This window comes from Coenobita brevimanus, chromosome 64 (assembly GCF_032717465.1).
Source record: "Coenobita brevimanus isolate Jiangsu-jjx chromosome 64, ASM3271746v2, whole genome shotgun sequence".
In the NCBI taxonomy this organism is placed as follows: domain Eukaryota; kingdom Metazoa; phylum Arthropoda; class Malacostraca; order Decapoda; family Coenobitidae; genus Coenobita; species Coenobita brevimanus.
Genome location: NC_137017.1, coordinates 10,806,082 through 10,821,081, shown reverse-complemented (window position 1 = coordinate 10,821,081; position 15,000 = coordinate 10,806,082). Strand labels below are relative to the sequence as shown.

General features: G+C 42.6%; 1 protein-coding gene across 1 annotated transcript in view; it reads left to right on the top strand.

The window, feature by feature from the left end:
• The window catches only part of LOC145404646 (putative 3',5'-cyclic phosphodiesterase pde-5), a 207,739-nt gene that overhangs the window by 85,779 nt on the left and 106,960 nt on the right, over positions 1-15,000 (top strand). Inside the window, exon 2 of the mRNA XM_080276170.1 lies at positions 8,545-8,610. Coding sequence (XP_080132296.1) covers positions 8,586-8,610 — 25 coding nt within the window. The 5' untranslated portion in view covers positions 8,545-8,585. The remainder of the gene's footprint in view (positions 1-8,544; positions 8,611-15,000) is intronic.

The following is a 15,000-nucleotide window of genomic DNA, read 5'->3' as shown; positions in this document are numbered from 1 at the left end:
TTTTGCCGACTTATATTGCATTAGCCACCTTAGCCCTCCCAGATTCAGGACAATTCTTTTATTCTGTACAACTCACACAAGACGATTTTATTCAGCTGCAACTGAGCGATACGAGACTGAGAGCGTTAGTTGTCACTATTAATCCTCTTAAGATTGAGACACACCTGTGAATCTCGTACAGGTAACGCTAATCGATTATATTTACCTGGGAGTAAATCATACCATCCTGAGTTAACATTCTCTTGTAGGTTAATTTACAGAATTTTACAATCGACTTAGTTCGCGTAAATAAAATAGACGAGATTATTGACGTGTGACGTGTCATATGCAGGAATCAGCAGGTGTGTGTGTGTGTGTGTGTGTGTGTGTGTGTGTGTGTGAGAGAGAGAGAGAGAGAGAGAGAGAGAGAGAGAGAGAGAGAGAGAGAGAGAGAGAGACAGAGACCAGCACCTCACCAGCTTACCAGTAATTCAGGAAATATAATACTCACAGTTTTACTTACCATTGTTATTAATAGTGTCCATTAGTTGATGAGTTGATGTTTTGTAGCGTTGTAAAGGAAGCCCTCTGGTGGTCATCAAGAATAATTATCCCCTTCACGACCCTCACCTGTTATTGTACTTTATTCTGGCTCTCTCATGACGATTTTATTCAGCTTAGGAAAGACTTTTTGTACTGAAGAGGTCAACGAAGGCTACAGCTAACCCATCCAGTTCGATAAGCCTCTCCTAAGCTAAAGAAAATCGTCTGAAGATACAAGAATGAAATAAATCCTCCACTTCGATGTCTTCCCTAAGTTGAATAAAATCGTCTAAACATACGAGGAATAAAGACTAGTCCCTTAAGTCTCCCTTAAGCTCGTCTGAAGATGGCAAGAATACAATAAGACGTTCTCGTACTGAAGGGGTTAAGGGTATGCTGAGTGTGAGAGTCCATATTTCTTGTTGGCTTCTTTAATTTCGTATCGTCTTTTCCTCATTGATTTATTCTACATAGAACACATTAATAATCTTGAATGTTACTGATGATGGTGATTTCGTAACGCCATTTCCTTAGCGATTCATTCTGCATATCACACATTAATAGTCCTCATGTATTTCACCGATACAAACTATGTCGATATGAAACAGATATACCTATCATACAGGTGCAAGGAAGGTAAAAATAAATCGCTAAAGAAGAAGCACTACGAAGACTTGTCACCTAGAATACGGGCATAAAGGTGTGTGTGTGTGTGTGTGTGTGTGTGTGTGTGTGTGTGTGTGTGTGTGTGTGTGTGTGTGAGGGAAGGCATATACCACCACCTCGAATACTGCTATAGAGGTGTGTGAATGGGTTGGGTAAGGGTTATGGGAAAGTTTGTCAATCAAGGTGAGTGGACGGGGGTGTGTACGGATGTCCCCAGGTAATATTAATCACTGTGATGGGCGGCTTTACGTCACAGTGTGGATAATGACACGTACTGTACTCCTTCATCTCCCCCTTATTAACTTTATACTTTTAGAACATCTTTATCCTCATCTTAACCTGGCCCTTCTTAACCTGCTTCCTTTTTTGACTTATTTCATGTAGCTTAGTGGCAGAAGAGGATGATGTTTTTGGCTGTGTATCCCTTGCATAATACTTTGACAGGCATCATATTCTAACTTTAATCTATTGTTACAGCTTGGCATTCAGGATGGAGAGATGTCAGTTTTAGGCCACCTTATAGTAAAAAGGGTATAGTATATTACAAGAGCCGTCTCTAACCACGCTTCGCTTTGGAGCACGTGCTTGTCCTAATGAGAACGTTTTCTGAACAGCTACTACCACCACCACCACCTCTACCACCACCATCACAGCTACCACCACCACTACAGCTACCTCCACAGTTACCATCACCATCACAGCTACCACCACCACAACCACCACAGTTACGGCTACCACAACCACCACAGCTACCTTCACCACCATCACCAGAGCTACCACCACTGCCACAGCTTCCACCATCACCATCATCACAACGACCACCACCACCACCACCACCACCACCATCATCACAACTACCACCAACACCGCCACCACTATCATCATCACAGCTGCCACCACCATCATAACAGTCACCACCACCACAGATACTACAATTTTCTGCTGAATAAATCTGTTCGTAGCATCATTGATGTAACAGACATCGCACTGTAGGTGTATAGTCTCTCTCTCTCTCTCTCTCTCTCTCTCTCTCTCTCTCTCTCTCTCTCTCTCATCTCCAAAGACGATGAAACTCCACGGAAATGCTCTGCCATCTCTTCCACATGCGCATGTTGTAACACCAATGAGGACAGTTATTAGGGTCCAAAACATTCCTTCAGAAGATTTCAATCAACATCAAATTGAAACTAGCGCATCTGGATTTCAGTTCCAAACATCCTGCCAAGTTTCATTAGAATCCTTTCTCCAGGTTTGGCTGTGCTATATACTCCTACACGCGCTTGCCTCCATGATTATAGTATATTTGATTTGTACTTCTTCCAGATTATTTTTACACAACGTAGGAAAGACCTCACGTAAGAAGGGGGTTTATAAAATGTGTATTTAACCCCGCCAGTTCGAAAAGTATTTCCTGAAGGCCAAATGTAGTTAGAGTGGATGATGGCGTTGATTAGTAACCAAGGACACTCTTTCCTACCTCATAACCAAGACTCGTTGGATTTCATGCAACCATGACTTAATGTTCGAGTTGTGAGTGTGGCACATTTCCATCAAAACAAAAACAAGAAAAGAAAAAAAGAACTAAACAGCAGTCAGAGAGTGCATACATCTACCAACACCAATCATCATTAAAATTTTATCAACTCTTCCTCGGTCCATGTCCCTAGTATCCACAAAATTTTATTGAAATCCATCAGTAACATTTTGAGATACTTTGTGGACAAACAAACACAAAACAGTCCTGAACCGAGAGTCGAACCCAGATCACCACCAAAATTTTATCAAGTAATCCATGGCCCTGATCCACATATCTACAAAAATTTCATTAAATTCCATTGATAGCTTTTTGAGATACCTCGTGGACAAACAAACGAACAGACAGACAGGGGTGAATATATAACCTCCTCCAACTTCTTTCGTTGGCAGAGTTAAAAAGGACACAATCGACTGTAGGGAGAGTGCACTAAGGATTCCTGTTTCGAAACTGCAGCATGAGGATGTTGCCATGAAAAGTAGGTCACTGGAATGTGTATTTATCTTTATTATCAACATGTAGCTCACCCCTAGTTCATTCATTGGAACTAGGCCGAGATATTAGTCCTTCTTCAATATATTGCTCGTGGTTCATTGACAGAATAAGAAAGAAGTACGACTTTACATCCTCACTGTGGAACTTTTCGTGACTAACATGATATTGTAGAGTAAATTTATTGTTGCGTTGCAACATTGAATATGGGGAGGTGGCAGTTTTACTCCTAGATAAATTGAACAGAGAATATTTCCATCAAACTTGCCAAGATAATCTAGTTTTACACTAGATTTGGACATTTTTCATGGGGTGTAAGCGAATTATTGACTGCCGCAGTGCCTCTCAATATCTGTTGATTCTGTGTACTCTGGTCAGCTTTTTCCAAAGATGTGCATGTGGGTGATTGGAACTGAAAGACCCATGAAACTTTAGCTCATTTGCCAACTGACGGAGGGACAGCAATCAGTTAAGTGAGGCTCAGCAGGATACGGTTAGGGACAAAACTGATGTAGCTTTAAAATATTCACAAACTCTGGTGTGGGACGTATATTTTCGGAGTTTGAGTAATTATGGCGCTGAGACACAGACAGACAGACAAACACACATCTAACACCCGCATGCATATGCATAAATACATACATACATGTATACATACATACATGCACACATGGACCTTTCCAATCACACTTACCCACATCAAGACAATTATGTACACACACACACACACACACACACACAGACACACACACACGACGAGGCTTAGATATAACTGTTTTTGTAATCGAAATTGAACTCTGTCTGTCACTCATAATTTATTGCCCCGTAAAGAGCGTAGGGCTGGGCTAGTTGATCCTGATATTTAAGACAAGAGTGATCAGTCGTTAACCCCGGGAGTGGAAATAATTGCTTTAGGGGAAAAAACAGTGAGAATGAAACGTTTTTATCTGAAGACCGAGTATCTATCTATCTATCTATTGCCAGACGCCTAAATCCCGTTTGGGGTGGCCACAAACAAATCGCCTCCAAGTCGCCCTGTCCCCCGCCATTTCACTGCCCTGCTCCCAACTCACACCCCCTCTCTCATATACCTCTCCACCCCATCCCTCCATCTCATCCTCGGCCTCCCCCTCCCTCTTCCCCCCTCCACCTCACTCACATACACTCTCTTCGTCAGTCTTTCACCCTCCATCCTCTCCACATGGCCAAACCACCTCAGTGTGTTCCTCATAACGCTTCCTATCACATCCACATCAACACCACAACGCTCCTTTATATCCTCATTCGTCAGCCTGTCTCTCCATGTGACTCCACAGGCTCCTCTTAAATAACTCATTTCCACTGCTCTCACTCTTGACTTGTGTCCTTCCAACAATGTCCAAGCTTCACTTCCGTACGTTAGAGTTGGTATCACAATACTGTCATGTAGTAACTTTTTCACTTCCATGCTCACTTCCCTGTTTCTTATCACTGCTTTCAAAGAACCAGCAACCTTTCTTCCCTGCTGTTCCCTTTCAAGCACTTCACCCTCCAAACCTCCATCCTTACTCATCACACTACCCAAGTACTTAAACGTACTCACATTTTCCAATTCCTCACCATCCAACCTCGCTGTACATTCACTAACTTCACCTCTCTCAAAGACCATCACTTTACTCTTCCCTACATTCACCTTTAGATTCCGTTTCTTACACACTCTCTCAAACTCATCCACCAAGCCTTGCAGCTCCCCTTCGTCTTCACTCAACAACACAGTATCATCTGCAAACAACAGTACAGGGAGTTTCCAAACACTATCCTCTCTCACCAGGGCCACTCCAACATCCACTACCCTACCTTGTACCTCTTTTATTACCCCATCCATGTACAGATTGAACAACCATGGAGACATGACACATTCCTGTTTCAACCCAACTTTCAAAGAGAAAAATTCACTTAGTTCACCATCCACACTCACTGCAGCCTTCGCACCATCATACATACTCTTCACAGCATTCAACAACTTCCCATCTACTCCATATATTCTTAACACTTTCCACAATCCTTGTCTATCCACCCTGTCATATGCTTTCTCCAAAAAAAAAAATGAGGGAGGGAGGAAATGGTTAAAATGAAGTGAGATGGTACACTGAGAACTCCTTGAAAAGAGAAAAGAAATGAAAAAAGAATGTGAGTGAGATGTTGTGATTAGAACCCTGTGTGAAGAAAGAAGATTTTAAAAAGAAGTATAGAAAATGTGGCGGTGTAATTAGAACCCGTGTCACAACAACAGAAGCCGTATATAAAGGTCGTCAGGTGTGGTAGTAAGAACACAGTATTTTGGAAAAGGAAAAGGGAAAACTGGGTGAGATGTATTTTGACGGAGAGGTATTTCTTTATCGTACATATTAGTATTTATTATTTATTAGTATGTATTTATTTTTTAATTTCACTGCTAAGATTATAGATTTTTTTTTTTTTTTTTTTTTTTTTTTTGAGGGAACAAGGTTTGGTCATGCCTCGTTTATAGTTGATGTTTCTAGACGATCACAGTGCCCCGGGATCGAACCTGCTCTGGCCAGCTACAGCCTCTAGTCATGAACCCCTGTACCCCCACAACTGCTAAGGGGGTTAGGTGTCTCCCCATCCCCTCACCCCTTAGCCCTTTAGGGAGTACGGTGACTGTGTGAGGACGTGTGTGTGTGTTTCTCAAGCATTTACCCTCCACAGCCCGGAGGCGCGACACTAGATAAATATTAGTATAATCAGACCAGTGTATTAAAGTAGGGAACATGAAAATAAATTAAGAAAAAAGAGTAAGGCATTGAGAAAAAATATGTCGGAAAAGAGAAAACAGGCCCTAGGAAAGACGTAGAGGATGAGACAGTAAATGCAAAACACCTTATTAAGTAACGACAGGGGTACCGTGTAAGAAAATAAAATACAATAAAAAAAGGAAATAAAGGTAACTGTGGTTAATTAGATTCTTGGGGCATCTATAATGACAACAAGAGCACGTGTGGCAAACTTGGGGACAAAAGTTTACCTGATCTTTTCTGGTTTTCTCCTTCATCTTCTGGCTGATATTGTTAAGCTGAGAGGCTTGGTGCGTTTTTCTGTCCATAGGTAATTCTCTTTGATGTGATGCGGCAGGGAGGAGAGTGACGGACGTGTCGTAAGTGTGAAGTAGACGCGGTGGAAAAGGAGGTGAACTTTTTGTACCTGACTGTGGCTTACGTGCAAGTTTTCACCTGCCTTTATTTTTTTTCAAGCTTTTGCAGGAGGAGAAAGTTGTATCAGTGTGTGTGTGTGTGTGTGTGTGTGTGTGTGTGTGTGTGTGTGTGTGTGTGTGTGTGTGTGTAGAGGGGAGAAGAAGAGACAAGGAAAACAAGATAGGTAGATAGATAAAAAAGTGAATGTAGAAAGGCAAATGGACAGACAGATCGGCAGACAGACAAACAGATAGCTTGCTTGACAGGTAGCAGGGGAGTGACTTGCTGATGTTAATAGTGACAGATGGGTTGTTCGATACATAGATAGAGGAGTAGATAGAAAACTAGATAGATGGATAGGTAGATAGATAAATAGATAGACAGGTAGATAGATAAGTAAATAGACAGATGGATGGATGAATAGATAGATAGATAGATAGACATAGATAAATAGATGAAAGGCAAAGGAGTGGCGGGCGGGTGGTAATCGAGACTAACTCTTGGAAAGTGAAGGGGAAGTTGGTTCCGTATTATACCGTAACGAACCGATATTGAAGGCTGTAAGAGAGAGCTCATGAATGCAAATTGGAGAGAGAGAGAGAGAGAGAGAGAGAGAGAGAGAGAGAGAGAGAGAGAGAGAGAGAGAGAGAGAGAGAGAGAGAGAGAGAGACCAAAGTTTATTAAAAAACAGTAAGTCGTTGTCAGAGAGAGAGAGAGAGGCACAAAGGCAGACCAAAAGTTGTTAAGTCCTAGTAAGCCGGTGAGAGAGAGAGAGAGAGAGAGAGAGGTGGGAGGGAGGAAGAGGAGGTACTGAGAAGGCAATCACATCCTCTCTTACAAGAAATAGGATCATACCTTGAGGTTTATCCCGTCTTCCAGTGGGCCTCTCTCTCTCTCTCTCTCTCTCTCTCTCTCTCTCTCACACACACACACACACACACACACACACACACACACACACACACACACACACACACACACACACACACACACACACACACACACACACACACACTTTCCTTCACCTCACACACACACACACACACACACACACACACACACACACACACACACACACACACACACACACACACACACACACACACACACACCATTTCCTTCACCCCCCCCTCTCTCTCTCATTTCTTCTAGCGTTTCTTACTCTCTCTCTCTCTCTCTCTCTCTCTCTCTCTCTCTCTCTCACCAGTTCCATTCATCACAACTGCACCCCTTCAAGTCCCTGATTTCATTCGTTTATTGCATTATTTGTCTCGTCTGTCGTTGTGGGGAGACTGATGTAAGTTTATATTGGCTTATTTTTACGTGCTGTAGATTTATGTGGTTATTCTTTCACTGTTGTTTATTGCTTTTGTTAAATTTCTGATGGTTGTTTATTTTTAGTGTTTTTTGTTATTGTTTACCTGCATTTAATGTCGCCTTCTCACACTTTCTGTTGCTTCCTCACATTTGCTGTTGTTTCTTGTCTATCTTTCTTATATTTTCCGTTGCCTGAGCTTATTTTCGTCTTTTTTTATCATACCTCTGTTGCTTTCTCATTTTGTTTATTGTTTCCTCAACGTTGTGTTACCTCTTCATATTGTCTATTACTTATTTACGGTTTCTTTATTTCCTCACTATCATTTGCTTCCACACACGTTTTATTTGCCCAGTTCGTGTTTTTTTTTTTTCACCACATCTGCCGCTTTCCCACATTACCTGTTACTTTCTCACGTATTCTCTTGTTTTCTTGCATTTTTCACCTATTGCCTCACATTTTTTTGGAGTCTTCTCTTCTGTCGTTTTGCGCACAAGTATAGGGTATTCATTTTCTGGAAGGAATCTCGTTCAGTGCCAGCGTGCCTAGGCTGATATTCTTCTCGAGTAAGGAAGTTCTTTAACACCTTCTTTGCGATTTATTTTTAGGTATGTCTGGTTAATATCCTTTTGTACGTTATTTATGTGAAGTATGGCGATATTGGAAGGACTTTTGAAACAAGAGGACTGCAAGGTATGATAAAAAGAATTAATCGACTTGGAAAAGGTGTTAGGGAGCTTCCTTACCCGACGAGAATAAGGGCCCTAATGTTACCTGTAATTCCTGTGTGCCTCCTTAAGTTAATTCGTCCCTTCCCCCCTCAGGAGTGGGCGCGGCCACCTTCGCAGTCAACGGCAGGGGAAGGATGAACCACCACGACCTGTCCACTAGTAAGTACACACGCACGTAGAGTAGGGCACGTAAATTAAATTAGTTCACGCAAGTTGGGTTAGGGCACGGGTGTATTTGGCACGAAAGTTGGGTGCATAAATAACAACATGGAAGTGAAAGTACGTGATTATAAGGCAGCAAGCTTAGGGTGTTTGAAATAATGCGTGTGCAGTGGGAGACAGGAAATGTGGCAGTGTGTGTGTGTGTGTGTGTGTGTGTGTGTGTGTGTGTGTGTGTGTGTGTGTGTGTGTGTGTGTGTGTGTGTGTGTGTGTGTGTGTTATAGCAGTATGTGATGTGATACTGTGCGGTCTGGCAGTAGGAGATGCGGTAGAATGTGGTGTGGCATTGTAGTATGAGGTAATGTGAGTTGCATCTGCTTGGTGTGGCAGTGTGTGGTGTGGTGTGGTAGTGGAAAGTACTCTGCTTTGTATTGTGGCAGTGTGTGTGTGTGTGTGTGTGTGTGTGTGTGTGTGTGTGTGTGTGTGTGTGTGTGTGTGTGTGTGTGTGTGTGTGCTGTCGCGGGTGTGAGGTGTGATAATGTGGGGCGTGGTAGAGAGGTCTATGTACTCGTCAGGTATGGTTGTGTGCTGGTGTGGCAGTGTGTGGCGTAGTAGTGAGAGGTATGCGCGACGTGTGGGTGTGTAAGCTGTGGTAGTGAGGTACATGGAAGGTAGTGTAATATGTATTGTGGTAGTAAACTGTGTGGTAGTGCTAGGAAAAGCAGTGTAATGTGTGTAAGGTGTGGTGGCATTGATGAAGCAGTGTGATATGTGCAAGTGTGTGGTGTGGCAGTGCGAGAAGGTAGGCGTGGTAGTGTCTCCTATTGCACAGTAATTTTTCAAACATCTTTTATTCTGGTTGTGTGCTGTGTTCTCGGCGGTGTGGAAAACTGCGTAGCACATCTCTATAAGCAATTCATCCAGCATAGTAGACCTTAATAACACTCCTGATACTAATATATTTTAAATAATGTCATATTTCGATCAGCACTACACAGGAAAGTATTGAGGTGTAATAGGTCAGATAAATAACTGGGAAAGAGGTGTCACTAAATCGTCCAACCTAGTGAGAATACTGTGCACTGAATTTACATCATATAACCTGTAGTGATTGGCATGCACCATATAAGCAAAAACTCGAAAGCCACAGGAAGTGAGAGAACAGTAGGGGTTATGTAACACGTAGGATATAGCACGTCACACAGCGTAGGGTATAGCATACGTCACACAGCACATAGGAAATATACTAGCACACATGTCACACAGCACGTAGGATATGGCACACATGTCACACAGCACATAGGATATAGCACACACGTCACACAGCACGTAGGATATGGCACACACGTCACACAGCACGTAGGATATGGCACACATGTCACACAGCACGTAGGATATGGCACACATGTCACACAGCACGTAGGATATGGCAGACCCGTCACACAGCACGTAGGATATGGCACACACGTCACACAGCACGTAGGATATGGCACACATGTCACACAGCACGTAGGATATGGCACCCACTTCACACAGCACGTAAGATATGGCACACATGTCACACAGCATATGCGCCACGTCCAACAAAAAGCCTATATACATAATTTAAACGCTATACCCAAATCACTCAAGTTATCAGTATGTCACCCTGTTTAAGCGCCACACTGAGTAAGACAAGTAACAAGTACAGTAAGTAGTGCAGCACCTAAGTCACGCAGCACGTAAGGAAAACAGTATATTATTGCAACACGACCCTAGATCACCATTGCACGCAGTAGCACCACTCGTAACTCAGCACCAACATCAGAGAAGCAGTTATAAAGAAGTGACAATATTTTTCCAGGTCACCAAAAAAGGTACTCCAAAGCTTGACAGAAATAAATAATCCTGGTGAAAATTTGGACGGAGCAGCAGAATCCTGGCGGAGGTAATTAGGAGGGATGGAGGATTACCTAGCGCGATGACGATGGAGGATGGGGGGAGAGAGAGAGAGAGAGAGAGAGAGAGAGAGAGAGAGAGAGAGAGAGAGAGAGAGAGAGAGGGAGGGAGGGAGGAAGGGGTTACGGGTAGAGAGGAAGGGGAAAAAGGAGGAAGGAGGCAAGGAAGAGAGAGGAAAGGGAAGAGTGGGGGGTTAGGAAGCGCCTGTTAGTAGCGTAGAGCAGAATGCTGGTGTCGTATTCTAGGGACATAATGAGATTTAGCAAAATATTTTTTTTTCTTACCATCTCTCGTTAAGTCGATAGGCATTCAGGTTAACTTTCTAGTATTATTTTATGGGATCGGGGACGGTGGTAGAGCATAATTATGACCCTTATAAAGGATTGGCTAGTCTGTCCACTTTATTCTTTATTCTTATATCTCTCTCATTTTGTGTGTGTGTGTGTATATATATATATATATATATATATATATATATATATATATATATATATATATATATATATATATATATATATATATATATATATATATATATATACTGTAGAGGTGTGCGTGTGTGTATAGTGTCAGGTGACGCCAGTGTGGGTAGAGTAGCACCAAATTGGAGTACTGGAGCATGAAGGTGGAAGAGATGATGATGATGGAGAGGATGAGGCCCACACTCAGGGGCCATGCCGGGAGGGGGATGGGGAGGGGGAAGGGGAGGAGGAGTGAGAGTGAACGGCGGTGGGGAGGGTCCGAGATGAGCTGCAGTAGTTGTATTAATGCTTGATATCCGCACCTGTCTGCTTACCGTACCCACGATGCCGCTCCTCTTACCATTCCTCCTCCTCCTCCTCCTCCTCATCATCATCATCATCATCAACATCATCATCATCATCATCATCGCCATCGTCATCATCATCATCATCATCATCATCATCATCATCATCATCAATGGATGAGATGCGGAAGTACGGACAAATGACAACACAACAGTTGGGGAAATGTTTACAGTGTACCCTGGGAAAATGTGCTACGTCTCCATTCATTCTTCATTAAGGATTTTGAAAAGTACTCAGTGGCAAGATGATGATGATGATGATGCATGGGATAGAAAGGAAATGTAATCGAACTGAAGGTTTTTAAGTAGGGACGAAGAGGAAGAAGGTGAGGTAAGTGAATGAGGTAGAGTAGAAATAGAGGAAAGAGGAGAAAAGGGGAGGATGAAGAAGAGTAGGAGCAGAATAGTACGAAGAAGTAAGAAGAGAAACGGAAGAGGAAAAGGAGGAAGAGGAGGAGAAGTGTAAACCAAAGAGTAGAGAAGAAAACAATGAACCGAAGTTTGAAAGAGGAGGAGGAGGAGGAGGAGCCAGAAGGAGAACGAAGAAGAAAAATAATGGGAGAGGAGGAGAGGAGAAAGATGAGTAGGAAGGAAAGAGGAGAAGGAAAAGTGACTGAAATAGTGAGTATGGCTGCTAGTTTATATCCTAGTAAGGCGGATAACGAAGGGGCTCAGGTTCTTTACAGCGCCTTCCCTACCCTCTCAGTGCGATGATTTTTATTTTTTATATTTTTTACTTGTGTCATGTTGTGTTTGTTGATTTGTTGTTTTAACCTACGGACGATTTAATTTACCTTGTTTGGGGTGACGTCTTGAACAGTGAAGGGGTTAAGGACAGTCTGCAGTAACCATTTCGGGAAGATTGACGTCTTTTGCTCATGTTATTCTTCGTAGTAATTCTCAGTAGTAGTAGTAGTAGTAGTGGTAGTAGTAGTAGTAGTAGTAGTAGTAGTAGTAGTAGTAGTAGTAGTAATTGCAACCCCAGGCTCATCTGGACGTGAACCCTATGGACTGCAGGATTTAATTGCTATTTTCCTGCAGTCCACCATCCTCTCTTCGAGTGATAGGGATGGGATTAAGGGATGTTTGTATGACCGGGCAGCTCCAGCACCCAGTCATATGGATAGACCTACCACTACTTGAAGGCGTCCTTCTCCAGCACTATTTTTGTCCTGTAAACCATAGATGATTTTATTTACTTTTAGAGGAAAAACCTGTTATAATGAAATGGCAGAAAATGATCTCTGTTACCCCGTCCAGTGCAATTTGTCACGCCTTTTGTTAATCTGTTCTTTGCTACCCACAGACGGTTTTATTCAGTTTAGGGGAAATCTGTCGTAGAAACAGGAATAAGCTTAGGGGAAATCTGTCGTAGAAACAGGAATAAGCTTAGGGGAAATCTGTCGTAGAAACAGGAATAAGCTTAGGGGAAATCTCTCGTACGAAAAGAGATAAAAATAAGTCTTCATTACCCGCATGAGTAAGATGGGCTGGGTGTCTGTGTGTACTGGACGTTCACTGTGTTACTGATGGATTGCCTGACTGTTTGGTGTGCACGTCCTAGTCTTGTATTGCTGTGCCTTGCTGTGAATTTGCTCTTCTTCTATGCTTTTGGTGCTATAAGCCGTTTCGTATGCCGCGCTGTGTGCTTTTTGTTACTTTTGTGGTGTTGTTTGTCTGTGTTTTGTGTCCTTGTGTGTGTGTGTGTGTGTGTGTGTGTGTGTGTGTGTGTGTGTGTGTGTGTGTGTGTGTGTGTGTGTGTGTGTGCAATTTGTCTCGCGCTGTGTCAGTACAGTATTCTCTCTTCTGTCTGTGCTGTGTCTTTGCTGTATGTCTTCTTCTGTCTGTGTTGTGTCATTGCTGTATGTCCTCCTCTGTCTGTGGCGTGTCTTATGCTTTATGTCTGTCTCTGTGTCGTCCTGTGTGTGTCTGTGGCCGTATCTGTGGCAGCGAGTGTCCCGCCACAAAACTAGTAACTAATGCGATTACAAGGGGACGAAGGAGGAGGGCCGACCAAGACGATCAATAGAACTCTTATTTCTTGTGACATTATCCGGGATTTCTTTGAGGACAGAAGGGGAAGCTGCTTTACCTCTCCTTATCCCACCGCGTTCCCCCTCACCACAGTCTTCTCTTCTCTCATTCACTCAAGTCTCTTCTTCTCACCTCGTCTCTCTCTCTCTCTCTCTCTCTCTCTCTCGTTCTTCCCCTAACCGCGTCCCTGTCTCTTTTACGTAATTCTTCTCCATTCACCATGGATCCCTCTCAAGTCCCTCATTTCTGCGTCCTCTCTCACCATGTTCCTTTTTCTCCCTTGTCTCCTCTCCCTGCTCCTCCTTCCCGTCCCCCTCTCCCTCCCTGCAGTCCCCTCCCCTTATCCCTTTCTTTTGCGACGCAAGATGTCAGCCTCTCTCCGTGACTGCTGGTGGTTGTGGGAAATTTCTGTTGTTGCTCGTCCCTGTTATGATAATTTCACCTTCATTCGTATTATTTTCTTCCATTTATAAATCCCGGCTGATCCATCCATATATATATATATATATATATATATATATATATATATATATATATATATATATATATATATATTCCGGTACTGAATATATCTATTCAGTCATAGTTCAGGCCTTCGATATAGTGTTACAGTGAGGGAGATGAGGATGGAAGGAAGGTAAAAAAGGAGGTGAGGATGGAAGGAGGGTAAAAATAAGACTTCAGAATGGAAGGAGAGGAAAAAGGGAAACGAGGATGGAAGGAGGAGAAAAAAGAAGGAGATGTGGACGGAAGGAGGGGAAAAAAGGAGATGAGGATGGAAGGAGGGGAGAAAAAAGAAAGACTGGGAAGAAAGGAGAGCTGAAAGGCAGAGGAACAAATGGGAGGAGAGAGGAGGAGAATGCGAGAGGGAAGGATTTTCTCTCCGCCTGCGAATTACCTCACTTTGCATTTCATTTCTGCTGACGAGAGACAATTTTACTCTGCACGCTCGAGAGAAACTTAAGGCTCCAAAAGTTTTTATCTTTTCCGTTCGGTGCAATACTGTATTTTCACATTCTACTCTTTCTATATCCGGACGATTTATTTATTTATTTATTTATTTCATTTTACTTTTCGCTGATCTTAGAAACATTCTTAACTGGTGGTGGTAGATTTAACGTTAATAAACCTCTTTATATTAGTTTTTTTTTTTTTTAATGAGTTGCTAAAAGTTTTCTAATGGTAGCATGTTTATAATGAAAAAGTCGCCACCAATCTGAAGGAGTTAACAAGATCGATTAAAGTTTTGAGAGAGAAAAAAAGAAATTTCGTCCTATATTCCATCTTACGACAGGCGATTGTATTCTGTTCATACCGCAGCCAAAGCATTATAGGAAGAGAATAACAAATAAGATGAAGCACGAGAAGAGAGGGTAAAAAGGTTAAGATGGGAGAAGATGGTGATGATGGGCGGAAGAAAATGATGAAGCGAAAGAAGAGAGAAGAAAGGTGAAGAAGGTGAAGAGTGAACAGGTGAAGAAAAAGAAGAAAAGAATATGATGATGATGATGATGATAGTGAGGAGGAGGAGGGAAAAAGGATAAAAGAAAGGAAGGAGGGGAGGGAGAGTTTGCAGGGAGGGATTAGAGGT